Consider the following 17777-nt stretch of genomic DNA (forward strand, 5'->3'; position numbering starts at 1 on the left):
TTTATGTGTAAACACACAAAAATCAAATTGTTTTTTGCATGATAGTTACATTGTTGGGGCTGATTGAGTTGCCTACTTTCGAGGCCTCGTTAGAGCAATTCTGACGTCATCATCGCCTGAAACCACCTAAACCTCGTAGAGGGGGAGAATATCTTTCATTTGGATCCAACCTTACTCAATTTGAATGCCTGAAACTCCATATTATACGTTTGAAGTTGTTAACTCAATCAATCAAAACTATCAAAATAAAGGTGTAAACTGACGAATGACGTGTCATTCACCTTCACTTCATTAAATTTGAATGACACATTATTTAGGATTATTTATTTGGGATTTGACAAAATTCAATCGAGTCTTTGTTCTTCAAATTGCTTTTACTTGTAATTGCCTCAAGACTTTTAATTTCATGCAATTTCACCATTGTTAAACTCAATTATTAGCCTCAAAGTTGACCGTTATTTTTATTTAAGTCTTTAATTCTGAATTTGTGCATTCCAACCATCTTCTGAATTTATGTATTTTAACCTTCAACTAACCAACAAACTTTTAATTTTTTCTATTTGGCCCCTGATTTAGTCCATTTTAGCCCTTACATTATATGTCTTTTTAGTTTGGTCCTTGAATTTAAATTTCTTCAATCAAGTTCTTAATTGCCTATTAAACTTTAATATTTATGCAATTAAGGCCCTAATTTGACCAAATTAACTCTTAAAAATTACAATCCAACCCCTAAACTTTAATTTCTGTTAATTAAAGCCTGGATTGACTTCAAAAATCAATTTTCTTACAATTAAGCTCTCAATAAATTCAATTGAACCTTGAAAAATTTCAATTAAATCCTTAAACATTCAATTTTGATTTTTTTCTCCTTCAATTGGATTTTTCTTTGCCAATAAAGCCTTCATCAAAAATATACTGTTAAATTTTTCAATCTTGTATATTTTAATCTTCTTCAACTAGTCTTCGACAATCTCCTAGATGTTCTGGTATATTCTTCTCACTAATATATATATTTTTTTATTCTCTTCCAACATTTTTTTTAAAAAAATTTTGTATAATTTTTATATTATATCACAAGTTTATTCATGGTCAATTAGTAACGGTGTGTGTGAAAAGAAAAGAGGTAAAGGGTTTAAATCCCACAACTTATTTGTATTTTTGTTTTTTTAATTACTAATTACCAGCGCAATGTTACAAGGTAGGATTTTAAGTTAATTTTTAATATATATAATTAACTTAAAATCCTACCTTGTAACATATATATATATATATATATACACACACACACACACACTGTGAAAGCATTCGATAAAATAGATTGCATTCAATAAAATAGATTGAAAATTATATGAATTAATAAATTTTAAAGAGAGTTATTAAGACAAACTAAAGCAGGAAGGTAAAAAAATTATATAAAAATATTTGATCCAGTAATCTATAGAAACCATCTCAATTGAATTTTTCTTTTAAAACATAATCTATAGATATCAAAATTGAAGTTATTGATGGTCAGAATTCAGCCAACTAAGAGCTTTTTAAAATTTTTTATGACTTTATCTCTCATTTCTCAAGAACGAGAAATTAAAATATTAAAAAAAATAAAATTTATGATCAAAATAAGAAATCCTAAACAAAAAAGGATCAAATCTAAATAAATTAAAAATTTAGAGATGAAAGTGTAGTTTTACGCTCACAATGAACATGGAAAGAAGGTTGTTACATATTGCCAATGTTAATATTAGGGCGTCGTTCTTTTAATTTTTTCAGCATAGCTAAAAAATCTTTTTGTAAAATTACCATGTCATTTTAACTCCAAAATAATCTCCGACACTTCGGACCTGTTATAGCATGCAATCCAGAAACAAAAAGAAAAGATAGGATAGGATAGCGACAACATATTTTTTTAGGACCAAATTCATAGAGAATAAAGTTCGATTACCTAGTCAAAAGAATCTAAAACTCAACTATGTCTGAAACTAGGCTTTGCTGTTCTTGTAAAATTACCTAGTTCGATTAAAAGTTGACCGTGTTCTGGAAACGAGGATTTCTTGTTCTTGTTCTTGTTGGAGAAAGAAGGTATATTCTCCTAAACTGTCTCAAACCTATTTAAAAAATACAGCATGAGTTCTCGTCGAACAAGTGTTTACATGACTTGGTGTGTCCGCTTCAAACAGTGAGCTAGGTTATTCCATCACTTGTGTAATAACATCAACTTAAAAAAAAAAAAATCTTAATTACCTCATATAGACCCAAACAAGCCAGAGAGACGTCAGGATACATAATATGTTTTCGATAAACTCAGCACATCATGGAAATGCTTGCCAGTATTGCTGTTACTTATTGTAGTGGTCGACCTTTCATTGTAAAAGCTTCTCAGCATGCAAGAAGAGAGAAGGGAGTTGTGGGGGAGGCAGCTACCCTCTACAAAGAAAGCTTTAGGTCCAAGCCAGTGCCTTCTTGTCCCTCGTCCTTTTTCTCTTCTTCCTTTCTCTTGGAAGGACCGGCTGCTGCCTGACTATCCTTGCCATCCTCCAAGAAATCTTCTGGCAGAAATGATGGATTCCAAGCCACGCTAACCTTCTCTTCTCCAACTTTCCTGATCTCCTCTTTCTCTTTAAATATTCTATTTGAGTTTCTTCTTATTTGATCATGCATTTGTTTTGTACTTCTCAGCAAAGCAAAGAACTTCTCCATCTTCTCTTCTTCTTCTTCATCATCATCATCTTCCTTTCCCTTTTCTTCTTCTTCAATAAACTCCGTCTTCCTCTTCTTTGCTTCCCTCTCCATGCCAAGCTAGCTAGCTATTTCCTCCAACAAAAACAAATATCAAAGAGAGAAGCATAAGCAGTAGACCATAGAGTATCTCTTATTGTCTAGTATGGGTTATTGTAGTTTGATGTGTTAAACCAAACCACATACTAGACTTGCACTATGACCACTCTAGAAACCGTGTTAGTTGACTCTTTGTAGAGAGTCACCATGACGTAGTGCAGGTATCACAAGAAGACTTTTACAGAAATGGGCTTGGCTTTTCATTTTTGATTTGAATATTGTGAAAGCATCCCTCCATATATAAATAATTGTTTAAGACTTGATTGGTGCAGACTTTAGTTTCAATGTACAAAAGCTGATTTAAAAATTACCCCACCAATAAGCGTAATAAAATTTTGATTTGATTTCTTGCAAAAACAGATAAAAACCATAGTGAGTCCTCGCTTCTCTTCAGGAAAGATTGGCTGAAGATGGAGTGGATACTATGGATGGAAAAGAATAATGGCAAATAAGGTCATTGGCTGCTGCCCATGATGCTGTGTAGCATACCGAATAAAGGTGATGCAAGCACCATGACATATTGTCATTTTGGTGGAGTCTTCCTAGAGGGCCAGCCTGACATTTTTGTGAGAATATATACTTTGGTGGGTCCTTTTGGTATACTTTTATGGCCTCTATTTAATTGACACCTTAGAAAACTTATTTCTCTGCCGTCTGTTTTCCTTCATTACTTGTTCTATGTTCATAGCAAGAATCTATCACTGTAGCAATTAATCAATTATATATTGTCATCGTGATGTCATATGGATGATCTCATACTAGTTTAAGGTACAATTTATAGTTGTCATCCTCCAAGTGGAGCTTCACAATGACATGTAATTTGCGGCAAAATGACAAGTTGGGCTCGAGCTTCTTTCATGTTTCAACGAAGCAAAGCTGAAAGTCTGTTCGGCCTGCTATACAAACTGCTTAACAACCACAGAATTGTGGGGTAAAAGCAACAACTTCCCTTATAAGCAGCTTCCAACTGCTTTTGTAAGATGAAGATATTATAGTGGATGGAGATTATTTGCCATGAATAGATTCAAAATAGGGGAGTTGGATCACTATGACTGAGCTTTGTATTCACCTGGGCAATGGATGGTGAACTTTGGATTCATGTAGTAATACCTACCTAACTAGCCAGAGCTGTAATAAATATTTAGCCAAGTTTAAACTAGAGTCAGTGAACTAGGTCTTCTGTGGAGTCAACCAAACTTAATGCACAAATAAGATACCTTCGATATCAGGTGGGCCCTGAATTCACATTATTCTTGCTGAAATTTTAAACATCAAGTTCCATCAATAGATAAGCTGTGTTCACAGAAATATCTTTATTATGGGCCAAGCTAGGCTGGCAAATCCAGAGCTCCATGATCACTGGCATTCAACTTTATTGACAGGAAAGTAGATTGTGCTACTGAAGCACAACAGCATGGTATCCAAGGTTAATGTATAAAACACAACTCAAGTTCTGACAGTTGAGCATGTCATGATATTGTATAATACAGAAGCGTGTGATTGAAGTTCAATGTTTGTCAAGAACATAGAACTGAATCTTACTTTGGAAATTGTCAGGAAAAAGAAATTGATGGGGGTCTCCAAAGTTTTTCTCCGTGATTGTATGGTGATTTGAAGCTCCGATAAGAAGCTTGATCAATCACCCTCAGCAGGCCATTATTTTGCTAGTTAAGGCAGCTGGACTGTGGTAACAGAAAATCAAACAAGGAACATGTTAGTTGAATATTTCAGTAAATCAGAGTAATTTTACACGCCTAACATATATACAGTTATTTATTTCACGTGGTCCTGGAGACGGAATGACTATTTCATACTGCCTATCATGCATGTAGTTGTTCTCAAACATCAGATTCGAAGCCTTCAACAAGCTTCGGTCGTCTACCAACCCACCGAACCTGATATTTTGCATAAAGATAATATCGTCCAATTGGACCTCTACCTCCCAGTTCACAGAGTTCTGGTGTCGTACGTTTCTTGTCTATCTCCTGTGGAGTTGGAGTTAGAATATTCCATGCAGCAGCAAGCTCATCGCTCCTCATGAAGAGATGGTTGTCTCCATCAATGAAATCAAGAAGAAGATGGTCATATGAATCAGGCACCTCCGCATTATAGAACAAGGTGGGTGCTGAATTGGCTTCACTTTAGGAAATGTGAATTTAAATAGAACATGTCTTGTAACATGAAAGTGCTTACTTGTCCTTATACAGCAGATTGAGTTCGGAAGCATCCAACTGCAAGCCAAGTCCCGGAATCATATTATTAATCTTTACCAGAATAGCTTCATTAGGTGCATCACTCAGAATCAGCTCATTAGTAGCCAGATCAATGTTTAGCTTGACACGTTCACAATAAAGGTTCTCGGGGACATTATGGAAATGTACACGTCTCCACTCTGCATCATGTAGTTCATCATGGTCAGAAAATTCAATATAGTGTAAGCAAATGGTACACCATTTCCTCCCCCTAGTAACTATCACATAGATTGAAGAACTAGCACAATGCATGTGTCTATGTGCACATAAATACCCTGCACAATTCCCTTGTTCTCTAGTTTCATTCAGCACAGAATTCAAGAGCTGAGTTTGGATTCTTGAATCTTCATATTCTAATTTGAAAACAATGAAGAGCCAAGGAGAAATCAGGCAATCTCATAATCAAAGCATCTTGGTTTTTTTTAGTGCCAAATTTTGATCTTCTAAATAAATTATCATAGATGTTCCCCAGAACATGTGTGCGAGAGGAAGTCTTCTGACAAAATGATCTGAAATATCATGCAATGTTTCAGTGACTGAGCAGTATATTACGGGTGGTGTATTGAAGGTTTGCCACATCATAGAATGTAACACAAATTAATAAAATACATAAACTCACCTGCATACTGTGCACATTAAGTTCAGCTTCATAATGGCTCAAAGACCAGATTAGAGAACCTCACCACTGTGAGGTTATCAATGAGGTTCCTTCTTAAGAGTTGATCTATCCTGATGTGCACAAAATTGAAGTCATATTCCAATCAAATGAAGTGAATAGCTACAGAAGAAAATGTGCTTACTGAATGAATATTGCGCACACACGGAACAGATATAGCTAATGTCAACTGAAACTTGTATAATTATTTCTCATCAAACTTAAAGAGAAGACTTTGTGAATTGGTGAGAAGACAGTGCATCAAACCCAAAAGGTTTCACAAATATTATTCAATTCCAGCTCTTCAGTGTTTGGGCATTATCAGCTAGACAGGATGCAACATCAAGGAGTGCTTCTTGTGACACAGAAAGGTAGTATTCCTGTTTGCTTTAGATCCCACCTGCATTGGTATGCTATTACAGAATCAATTATCAATTAATCCAGCAAATCTATTTTACAGTCAACAAAAACCCCGCCTAGTCAGAAAGCAATTTTAATATTTAAGCATGTGCCAGTACAAGTATACCTCAATCTGCTCCATTCTGGCATTTAGCTTTGACATCCTCTCTCAGCTATCATAACCTCCATTAAGAGGAAAGCCTCCATTTGTCCCCACAGTTCTGCCTGAAACATTTCCAAACATTGATGATTATTGCAAAGTTGAGAACCTGTGATACAGGAATAACCATGAGACATAAGCATACATTCAATAATTTATATTCTTACTTTTAGCAATTACTTCATTTTATAGAATTTTTTAATGAGCATTGTTGTGGGTGGTATTAACAACTCAATTGACAAGCCCAGGAATAAATATCAGATATTCTCCGTATGCAATGCCCTTGTTACCTAAAGCTGTGAGATTTTATTGACAAGCAACCCACTATATTTGTTTTAGTCATTTCTCAGGGAGGTTCAGAAAGATTGAGTTTTCTTTCGCATGATTGTGGATCAATGTTAATTGGAAGCATCTTCTTGTGCCAGCCATATATAGAAATGCTTGCTCATTTTGACCATTCTACCACATAATTCAATAAAATTAATGATTGAAACTCGTAAGGTGATAAGAGAACCATACTGGTGATCAATGCGACAAGTCAAAGTCAAAGCTATTATGGATCTCAGATCTTCAGCCGTCAAATTCTTTCTTGAATAACCAAAGATACCGACGTCCTGCATCCATAAAACTACTCAAACTAAGAGTAAATACAAAAGTAAACCAGCGTAAAAGGATATGAACACAACATACTGGAGACAAGCTAATTTCGCTAATTCATGTATTTCCACTTTCCCTTTATGATTGAAGTATATCCACATACTGAGCTTACCAGATGCATGTAAAAAGAATGAAATGTACACAAAGAAACATTGAGTATTGACATCAGAGTAAACCTCACCTCAGATAGAAATCCATTATAATACAGAGCAAATAATGCTAGAAAAATTTCCCCCTTTGCTAGCTCACCAGTTGCTCCAATGACTGCAATGCAGAGAGAAGGTCCTCTACCACCCTCAGTCGGATAATTCAAGTAATGACTTGGCAAAGGCACTACATTTGCGAAGGAATCAGGTTGGAGCTCATGCAAGAACTTTCTTCAGGTTCCGAAGTTCTTTTTGTCTCTTGATCAGAATCGACACTCAGAAAACACTTTTTGACAACAAATTCAACTCAAATTGACACACACAGGTGCGCACCCTTTTGGTAGTAATCATCACAGCAAAACACAAACTTTCAATACACAAACTGCCACGCACACACTCTTCAGTGGAATCTACAGTCGAAAAACAAACCTTTACTACAAATTCAACTAAAATCCATACACAAAAACATGTTAGTAACAATGAACGATCACATTCAACAATGAATCTTCATCACAAAAAACACTTACTTTCATTTTCCTCTTTTCGATTAATTACACAGATTTTCACTATAATGAATCACTAACACTTGAAGCACGATCTTTCACCACAAACTCCTCTAAAATTAACCCACACATTTACACTTGTAAGTAAAAAAAATCACTATTACAATGAACTATTACTAACCATTGGGAAAATTTTGATTTTTTGTAGTCATGAACTCCTTCAAAAGTCCAGACTTCCTATTCATTTGCCAAATATTGAATCTCTGGGTCATCCATAGCTTTAACCCACAAAACCTTCTACATAAACCACCTCCTCCTCCAAAATTCCTTGTCACAAGCTAACATAAACCACCAGAAACCAACAAACTTAGTAATTTATTCAAAAGGGCATTTATAGAATCACAAAAAGTTCAGTACTTTATAGTGCAAAATCTCATTGACCTGCAAGCTAAAAGGAGGGTCTTTGAGAGAACTCGAACATGGAGAAATGGGTCTAGAAGTTGAAGAATCCCAAGAGGGTATTGATAGAGTTGGAAAGAAAAGTGACATCCTTTCTGGATTTTATTGTGGTTGAGACAGTAAAGGTTCGGTTCTTTTACCCATGGTGGAAGAAGAGGGAGGGGGGTAGTTGAGGATGAATGTAACTTGGGTTTGGCGAGACTGGTTGTAGTGGATTAAATGAGGACACCAGATGACTGTAAATTGGACTTTCCCAGAGGGGGTGAGGAACTCGTGACTACAATGGGCTGTTGGTGATAGGCTTTCTTTTGTTTTCTTTTGAAATAATTTTCCTACATGGTAAGTTATTGTCAATCAAGTTTAGATTAATTATTTATATCTAATTAGTTTATAAAAAGTAAAATATTTTTTACACATATATATTACGTATAATATAAACCGCATAGCTATTTCATTGTATATTATTTTACTGTTTACTTTTTTATGTTTTATTATGAATTATAATAATGAGATTAAAAAAAAAATCAAGGTGGTCTGGAACTTTATTTAGGTAATTAAATGGATGGCGCGCATGCTATTAAAAAGTCGCATGTGATGTTTTGTGATGGCCAAATCCGGCTATATATCTTCTTACTAAATGTGCAATCATGCTCTCTTTTATATGGTATAACGCGTATAAATAAATAATAGTTGAATTGCAACTATTAATTGATTGTTTGTATTTTTTCTATTTTTTCTCTCTCTTGACAATTAAAATGCATAATTATTTTTTTTACTTGTTATTTATCAAATCAGGTATTTTTCTCATACCCAAATCATTTGGACCTTTATTATTATTTTTTGTTTGATAATGGTGCAAATGACATGTCGTCAGCCCTAACTAAAGTTAATAAAAAGATGTGTCAGACAACACGTCACTCTTCATACCTAAATTCTGGGCACCAAAATTGGGTCTGACATGGGTATCAAACTTGAGTTTCTTAGATTTAGCAACCACGTCAAATTCAAGTGTTTTGAGTTTGAGAGCAATGTCAAACCCAAGTATTACTGGGTGAGAGGAAAAAGAGGATGGCCGGAATCTAGCTTGAAGAGTTCGATTCTAATCCAAGATACTTGAGTTTGACAATAACTTTAAATTTAAATGACTTGAATCTAGAATCATGGTAGCCCTAAGCAACTTGAATCTAATAACCACATCTAGATGGAAGCGGCTTGAGTTGACAACCAACATAATAACAGGGAAAAAAAAAAAAAAAAGCTACATGCACACATGCACACACCTTTAATAAGGTAGACATAAATAATAGCATCCAAAAGATATAAATAAAGATAATTTATGTTTCTTTAAAAAGAAAATATACAAGGAGTACAGATTTTCTTTAAAAAAACTGCATAGTAAAAACAAAAAATAGAGAAAATGACACCCTATTTTTTTTATTATTTGAGCATTAATTTTTTAGTTTTCAGTTATATTTTAATATATATCTTTCATGTTTTCATATTCACCGATACTAAAATTCGTTATTCTCTTGAATATTTTATGTACTTTATATTTTTTTATTTTTTAAATATCCAAAAAAACTCAAGTATATCAAAGATATAAGTAATAATTTTTTAAAAGTGTCTTGAAATATTTCAAAATCCTCTCTTTATCCTTATTTTCAAATCTCAAGTATTTTCATGTAAATACTTTTTAAAAGTATTTTTTTATTTAAAAATATATTAAAATATTTTTTTTAACATCAGCATATTAAGATTATCATAAAACATTAAAAAAATCAATTCAATATTTTTCATATCAAATATATTTTTAAAATACATTCAAATAAAACTAGAAACACAATGTTAAATAGCCAGTCTCCATCATTTAACTTAAAATACTAATATATACACACACACACACACACACCAAAATCTGATGAGAATATTGCCAGCAGATGAGAGCCGGCAAAATATAATGAGGTGTGTCTAAACAATGGGCATGTTGAATGTTGTTTAGTCATGGGAATCAATGGATGAATTCATGATGATGATGAATTTTAATTAAATATTAATCAATATATATATATTAATTAAATATTAATCAATGTATATAGACACACACACACATGTGCGTGCATGCATGCCTGCCTGCCTCCCTGCAGGTCCACCTCATGGCCTCATCCACAAGGTAGGCTGCTACAAAGCATTAGTCAACAACAGCCACTCTATTATTTTTTTGCAATTTGCAAGACATGAAGTAAACCTCTTTGATCCACAAGCCCAGCCATTGAAGATTTGAAATAAAATTAAAAGTTTCTTTATTTTTATGTTTTAAAATTATATTTTTTCTGCAGAATAAAAATGAAAGAATACCAGTTTCTGACGATAAATGGAGAGAGAGAGAGAGAGAGATGCGATGTACAGTTTGCAAGAACCGACAAATCATTGTCTAACCAGAAAACAAGAAAAAACGACAAGCGCTCTTTAGCCTTTGTAATTCCTCGCAGCAGACCAGAGTGCTCTCCACTCGTGAATGAAGAACATACGATGTTAGGCCCTAGCCCTAGCCAGTAGCCAGTAGCCAGTAGCCAGTAGCCAGTAGCCAGTAGCCACCCACCTTTTTCTATCAATGGAGAAACCAATTGGAACTTAAACGCCATAGCCATAGCCACCCTCCCTTTCACCCACCTTTTACTATTTTCAAATTGTTTTAATATATTAATATTAAAAATATTTAAAAAATAACAACTATTATAATAAAAATTAAGAAAGTGATATTTTAATTTTAATAAAAATTTAAGTTTTAAAGTTTTAAATAAATTATGCTAAACTAGATCTAGCTTCACGTTTTTGTATCTGATAACCTTATTTAATAATGCTTGTTGGAGTTCTAATTACTATAATTTCTTTGATTATTATAATATGAAATATTTATATTTTATAATTAGTGTCTTGGAATAAAACTATAAATATAAAAGAGATTAAAACATATTTGGTTAAGGAAATAGAAAATACAACATTAAATTAATATGTTAAAAAAACTCAAGATTCAAACCATAAAAAAATATTTATTACATCCGTGAGAAAATCTTAGTTATTAACATTCAAATCTTAAGTTTTATAAGTTGTTTTAACAAAAATAAAATTATTTATCTAAAATTCAAATAAGAATCCAAAAATAGGTAACAATTATATTTAAAATTTTAAAATAACACATTTTTAACTCTATGATGAAAAACATTTACCCTCTTTAAACATCCAATATATAGCTGAAATCAATATCTTAAGTTTTTAATATATTAATATTAAAAAATATAATTTTAATCACGTTTCTAAATACATCCATAGTTATTATGCTTTTCATCTCTCTCTCTCTCTATATATATATATATATATTAGAGTGAACCTTCTCCAATAAAACCACATTCTTTATTATAATAATAAGATTTTTAATACCTATCAAGAAAAAAAAAATTTCAACTCCTTTGTCACTCACTCTCTCTCTCCCTTCTTATAAACTGATTGGAATCTTAATCAGTTCTTCATTAGTGTTAAATCAACCTTTTTCAATAGATAAGACTGGTGGTTGAGTCACTCATTACCCTTTTTTTCTTTCCTCTCTTACTTTCCTTCTTTTGAAGATTACAGGTAAGAAAATTTAGGAAAGGTCTTATCTTTTTCTTCTTTTTGAATTTCAAGATAGATGCTTTTGGTCCCTTTTGTTTTTATCGATTTCTGGGTTTTGATTGTTTTTCTGATATATATGGTCATCTGGGTGGTCCTTGATCAGTTGTTTTCTGATTGTGTACCAACTTGAATTTTGAGTACAGCTGGATTTACGGTGGTTTATTTCATCTGGGGTTGTGTTTTTTCTTTCAAAGGTGTGATCTTTTTTAGCTGTGTACTTAAATGATTTTGGATTAGATTATCAGATTCATTTGCAGAATCTTAAGATATGTTATTAGTCCACAGTTTTTTTTTTTTTTAATTCTGATGGTTTTCTTTGTTTATTGTTCTTTTGATCAACAAAGACGTAAACTTTACTCCTTAGTTGTGTTTTATCTTGAATTGAGGCTATTGGTTCTGTCAGTATAGTACTTGGATTGTCAATTTCTCCATATAAAGTCGTGAAATTTTGTTTCATCAAGAGTAGAATTGCTCAGGTTCCAGTCATTTAGTGTTTCTATTATTGAAATTCATTGCCATGATAGCTAAATTATGTCTGCAGATGTATTTTCAGTAATTTTTAAGCCAAATTTGATAGGATTTTAGGTTTAAGGAGTGAGTTTGTTTTTGTTTCCTTACTGACTATAACAAGGTATAAGGGCATTGTAATTTGTTTTAGAATGTTAATGATTGGAAATGTAGTAGTTCTATGTTCTATTATCGCTAGCTGATTCTAATTGCGTGGCTGATGAGCCTGATTTTTTGTTGAATCATGCAGGTGCTTGGATTTCAATCTAATTTTCATGCTATAGTACCTTTTCGATCAAGTAAATCTTGAAAAAGTGAATTGTTAATGGGGTCTGAAGGGCCTCCAGCTGTAACTATCCATGTGACTGGATTCAAGAAATTCCATGGAGTTGCTGAGAATCCAACTGAGACAATTGTTGGTAATCTAAAAGAGTACATGAAGAAGAAGGGCATGCCAAAAGGCGTGATTCTGGGGAGTTGCAGTGTTCTCGAGTCTGCAGGACAAGGAGCGGTTGCTCCACTTTACCAAATATTTCAATCTTCCATAAACTCGAAGGATTCTGAATCCTCAAGTCCTGGAAGAATCATTTGGGTAACATCTATAGATCTTTTCTTTCATATCTCAGCTTCGTGTATATTGCTTGTCTGACTCCTTCCAACATCTTATGTTTTCTGCTTACCACTTGATACTGTTTTTGCAAATGATTCATTCAGCTACACTTTGGGGTCAATAGTGGGGCAACAAGATTTGCCATTGAGCATCAAGCTGTCAATGAAGCTACTTTTCGCTGTCCAGATGAGTTGGGATGGAAGCCACAGGTTAGACAAATCATTAAGGTCTTTTCTTTTAGTGATTTTGAGTTTTTAATTTTTTTTGTGTTTTTAGAGTTCCATTATTTTGGTTTGCAGAAAGTACCCATCATTCCTTCAGATGGTGGAATTTCACGAGTTCGAGAGGTATATTTGGGTTTGAATTTACCTTTTCTTTTCCTTTATCTTTCAAAAAGTTGATGCTATGTCGGCTGGCAAATAGAATTAATCAATTTGTTAGTGCTTTTTTTTTATTGCATCTTATTATGATTTAGGTTTTTTTAAATCATTAAGGTATTAGGTGGCGTAAAGCCTCTATGCTATTGATTTGGTGCTCAATAGAAGCTGCCTTTTCTTCTTTCATTGGAAGCCTCTGTGCTACTTTCTTCAGTTTGAAAGCTGACATGACTTGAAACCACACAATTTATGCTAACAGGAAGTATCTGAACTATGCGATTGATTTTTTAGGTGCGCTTTTTTGTTGTCCATCTGTTTCTTGGGACCATCACATCTTAAACTTTTCAGATGCTAATTCACCGTCCAATTGTCAAAGGCAAAGTAAACATCAAGAAATTTCGTGACAGAAATTTGGATTATGTCACCCATCAATGGTTATGGATCCCACTATTTCTTTCTTTGCAACTTCTTTGCCATTAAGAAGAGAAATTGGATCAGGGGAAGCCAATAACTATACCATTTAGACTATGTAAACTAGAATCTATTTTATTATGTGGGAGTTACCCTTTCAGAGCCAGGCTAAGCAAATGAAATGAAGAGAAAACTATCCTCTCTGCTTGTAGCGTCTTTTGCTTTTCTTTGTCCAGAACATTTTGTTGTGAAAAATACTGTACTAGGTTCTAATTCTGTTTTTTAGGTAGGATGTAGAGATATCTTTGGATGCATTTTGTTTTTGTTACCTTTGTTCTGTTGCACTTTATAAAAGGGTTTCTTCTTCTCAATGCACACAGACCACTCTTCCCGTCCAGGAGCTCACAAAGATCTTGACAAAGAAAGGCTATGAGGTGATGACATCTGATGATGCAGGCCGATTTGTATGCAATTATGTTTACTACCATTCACTTCGGTTTGCAGAGCAAAATGGGACAATGTCTCTCTTTGTGCATGTACCTCTGTTCTTGACCATAGATGAGGAGACGCAAATGCAATTTGCTGCTTCCCTGTTGGAGGTACTTGCTTCTTTGTAGTAGTAATATCTATTAGCATCCATCTTGCTCTTAATCTCCACAAGCATTTAAGCTTGTACAGTTATGGATGACTATTGTTAAGGTGGATGCTTGTATTGAAATGTTCTAATAAACGAATGGGTGTATGGTGAATGAAAAAAAGTGTGTTAATTGGTTGCTCAAAGACTTCTCATGTACTTTCTTCGACCTTTCCCAAAAGGTTTGGCAACTGACTGAAAGGTTCTTGAATATCAGTTTACTATGTGAATGAATAAGATTTCAGTTCGCTATTATCTTTATTCATTGTACACATTACATGTCTTCTACCTCCACCAATTTGTGCTTTCAATATTGCTCCTGAAAGGGTTTTTGTGGACAACTCGGTTGAATTTTACCCTTCTCAAATTGGAATATGAAATCCTATCTCGTAATAAAAAGGGTAAATTTTCATGTGAAGACTCTCAAAAGGTAGCAAGGCACAATCGTGGAATACAATATGCCATTCTATTTTCTTCGCGATCCACTCTGGCTTGCTGATTTCCCTTGGATTCCTGTTTCTGGTAACCAAATGGACCATCAGTTCTTGACAACTCGTGCATTGTATGCTCGATCCCTTGCTCCGAATAACTTCAACTTTCTTAAATTGACACTTGAATTTTCAAATTTGAGCCATTTGATGGATTGTTAAGGCTTGAAATCTGAACTAGAAATCTAGAATGCTACATGCATTGCCACCCACTCTTTCCAGTTTCAACGCCAAAGTTGTGGCTTTGTGATGAAAGCTAAAAAGAGAGAGGAGGTTCAGAAAAGTTTAAAGGTGTTAGATATTTTATATTTCTTATTGCTTGATAAATGCTCAATACACCTTCTATTCGTAGCCTTAGAATTGCAACGCTAATAAAAATAATCCTAATCCGAGACATAATCTAAGATAGATGATTATAATCAGAATTCAGAACTGTCCTTGATCATGTCAGATTATGTTTCTGACTCACAATGCTCAACATCAGTTACCAATAGTCCCCACAGGAGCAAACCCCATCACGAAAATGGTGAAAACGATGAGTATCTCTAATGATGATCTCTCGTTCAGCGATCTTGGATATAAGCTTGGTAGCAACATGGCAATCCCCACAAACACGAATATTCTTGGTAATTCTGATTGTGCTTCCAGGCTTTGTATTCAGAATGGCAAACACAATTGCCAGCTTCTCACTATGAACTGCTAGATGGCATTCTTTGTCCTCCTCTTCCACATCGTGAAGAGCAGAATCAGTTTCAGGCATGTAACCTAATTCTTTCATTCTTCCAACTAATACACCTAACGCCTTGTAGATCTCCTTTGATTGAGTATGAGACTGGTCACCAGCAAGAAAGGTGTAAACATGATCGTTGATCTCAACATTGCTATTGCCTGGAATTTTTTTGACTCCCTTGCTGTTCATGATTGACCTAACCGTTTCCACATCTTGCCATCTTCCAGCCTTTGCATATATGTTGGATAGCAACACATAATACCCTGACTGTTTAGGAGCTAACTGGAACAGGTGGTCAGCAGCCAAAAGTGCAATATTCATGTTAGAGTAAACCCGACAAGCACTCAACAGAGACCCCCAAACTCTTTCGTTAGGCTCCATTGGCATCTTTCTGGTCAAATGATAGGCCTCGTCTATTTTCCCAGCACGTCCCAATAGATCTACCATGCAATTATAGTGTTCTATCCCTGGAGTTATCCCATATTCAGCCATTAGATTAAAGCAATACCTCCCCTCGTCAACCAATCCTGCGTGACTGCAGGCTGCTAGAACAGAAACAAAAGCAATCCAATCTGGAGTAAAACCTGAGTCCCTCATCTTTTTAAAGAGAGCCACAGCATCCTTACCTTGGCCACTCATGCCATAAGCAGAGATCATAGAAGTCCATGACACAACATCCCGAAACATCATTTGATCAAATACTGCCCTTGCTTCCTTTAAGCATCCACATTTTGCATACATATCAATTAATGCATTCTCCAATAATAAATTCGGCCGAAGCTTCTTCCTTTCAACATATTCATGGATTCGTCTTCCTAACACCGCAGCTGAAAGGTCCCCACAAGCAGGAAGCACACTAGAAATAGAGACAGCATCGGGTTCAACCCCATGCACTTGCATCTGCAAATACAAGTCCACTGCTTCATTAGGCATTGCATTATTCACATACACTGCTATCATCACGTTCCAAGAAATCAAACTCTTTTCTTTCAGCTTCACAAACATGTCCTTAACATACAAAACATTATCACAAGATGTGTTCGTCACAGCTGGCAAGAGACTTCCCATTGTGCCAGCATCAGGTTCTAGCTTCAAATCCTCCATTTCCCTACAAAGTTTCAATGCATCATTAAACCTCCCATTTTGTGCATACCCAGCAACCATCGAATTCCAAGAAACCATATCCCTCCCTGGCATCTCATCAAGAACTCGCCTTGCCGCATCCAACCACTTACATTTCCCATACATGGAAACTAACCCATTCCCAATATAAAGATTCATATCAAGCCCAAGTTTCACAACAGCACCATGAATTTGCAAGCCAACCCACAAATTCCCAGACACCGAACACGCCTTTAACACACAAGGATAAGTATAATTATCAGGATAAAACCCCTGATTAGCCATGGTTTTGAAAACAAGTAAAGCATCTTGGTATAAACCATTGTTAACATAGCTTCTAATCATGACATTAAAGAACACAACATTTTTGTCAGTAATTTCATCAAATATGTGGCGTGTGTAAAATGGTTCACCACAAGCGGCATAAGCCCTCATTAATTTGATGCCAAGTGAAGGGTTTGGGTGAAGGTTTTGGTCAATTAAAATCTTGGAATGGAGCTTTTTAAGTGTTTTGGCATCTGGGTTTACGTCCAAAATTTTATTACACAAGTCTTCTGTTAGGGCTGTGAATTTTGGGGAAAGTTGAGGTTTTTGGGTTGTTAAAGAAAAGGGTTTTGTCTGTTTAGCAGTTGAAAATTGGCGGGAAAGAGAAGAAATTGTTTTCATGAATTAATCTTTGTGCCTGTGATTTTGATTGTAGTATCACTTCAACTGTGAAACAGAGTTATATATAGTTTGATAAAGATCACAGACCCAGTTGATAAAACTACAAATTATATATTTAATAGCATTTAATTAGTTATCTGTAAAGATTTATTCGTGGTTTCTTCTTCTATGTGTTACATTGAGGTTACATGGTGTTTTATGTTTTTAGTCCCTTTTGTTTATACAATCAATCATGTGTTTTGCCATAAAAAAAAACATAAAAAATAATGTGTTTTTTTTTCCAGAGAAAAAGAGTGCCATTAGGATATGATTTTTATTCTCTAGGCAAGGTGTTGAAGACAACTAACAAGGGAGCTTCTATTCTTTTCTTTGGCGCTATCTTGCAGTACGAAATGAAACTCCACATTGAATCCTAGAGCCAATTCTTTCAGAGAGACTATGATGCTATATATCCCATGCGCAGCCTCGATTTTGAGATTTAACATGTTCATACTGAGGAT

General features: G+C 34.5%; 2 protein-coding genes and 1 long non-coding RNA gene across 7 annotated transcripts; 1 reads left to right on the forward strand and 2 right to left on the reverse strand.

The window, feature by feature from the left end:
- Nucleotides 1-5232: 5232 nt before the first annotated feature.
- Nucleotides 5233-8336, reverse strand: LOC133694784 (uncharacterized). Of its 2 annotated transcripts, XR_009842342.1 has the most exons (7): nucleotides 7786-8336; nucleotides 7137-7511; nucleotides 6818-6912; nucleotides 6266-6363; nucleotides 5885-6139; nucleotides 5704-5813; nucleotides 5233-5593 (listed from the first exon to the last, which is right to left on the reverse strand). It is a non-coding gene; the product is annotated as an uncharacterized LOC133694784 (long non-coding RNA). The 2 variants fall into 2 exon arrangements; XR_009842341.1 differs by having other exon boundaries at nucleotides 5704-6139.
- A 3167-nt stretch (nucleotides 8337-11503) lies between these two features.
- LOC133695166 (uncharacterized) lies at nucleotides 11504-14532 on the forward strand. 3 transcript variants are annotated; one of them, XM_062117017.1, is made up of 5 exons: nucleotides 11511-11693; nucleotides 12490-12831; nucleotides 12954-13058; nucleotides 13149-13196; nucleotides 14018-14532. In XM_062117017.1, exons 2-5 carry the CDS (start codon nucleotides 12565-12567, stop codon nucleotides 14252-14254), a joined length of 657 nt encoding a protein of 218 aa, XP_061973001.1. In that variant the 5' UTR covers nucleotides 11511-11693; nucleotides 12490-12564; the 3' UTR covers nucleotides 14255-14532. The 3 variants fall into 3 exon arrangements, with proteins under 3 accessions (XP_061973003.1, XP_061973001.1, XP_061973002.1); XM_062117018.1 differs by lacking the exon at nucleotides 11511-11693 and adding an exon at nucleotides 11729-11926; XM_062117019.1 differs by lacking the exon at nucleotides 13149-13196 and having other exon boundaries at nucleotides 11504-11693.
- Nucleotides 14533-15041: 509 nt separating this feature from the next.
- LOC133694388 (putative pentatricopeptide repeat-containing protein At3g49142) lies at nucleotides 15042-17777 on the reverse strand. 2 transcript variants are annotated; one of them, XM_062115890.1, is made up of 2 exons: nucleotides 17625-17777; nucleotides 15042-16842 (listed from the first exon to the last, which is right to left on the reverse strand). In XM_062115890.1, the coding sequence occupies exons 1-2, from the start codon at nucleotides 17766-17768 to the stop codon at nucleotides 15244-15246; spliced, it is 1743 nt and encodes a 580-aa protein (XP_061971874.1). In that variant the 5' UTR covers nucleotides 17769-17777; the 3' UTR covers nucleotides 15042-15243. The 2 variants fall into 2 exon arrangements, with proteins under 2 accessions (XP_061971874.1, XP_061971873.1); XM_062115889.1 differs by lacking the exon at nucleotides 17625-17777 and having other exon boundaries at nucleotides 15042-17534.

This window comes from Populus nigra, chromosome 5 (assembly GCF_951802175.1).
Source record: "Populus nigra chromosome 5, ddPopNigr1.1, whole genome shotgun sequence".
In the NCBI taxonomy this organism is placed as follows: domain Eukaryota; kingdom Viridiplantae; phylum Streptophyta; class Magnoliopsida; order Malpighiales; family Salicaceae; genus Populus; species Populus nigra.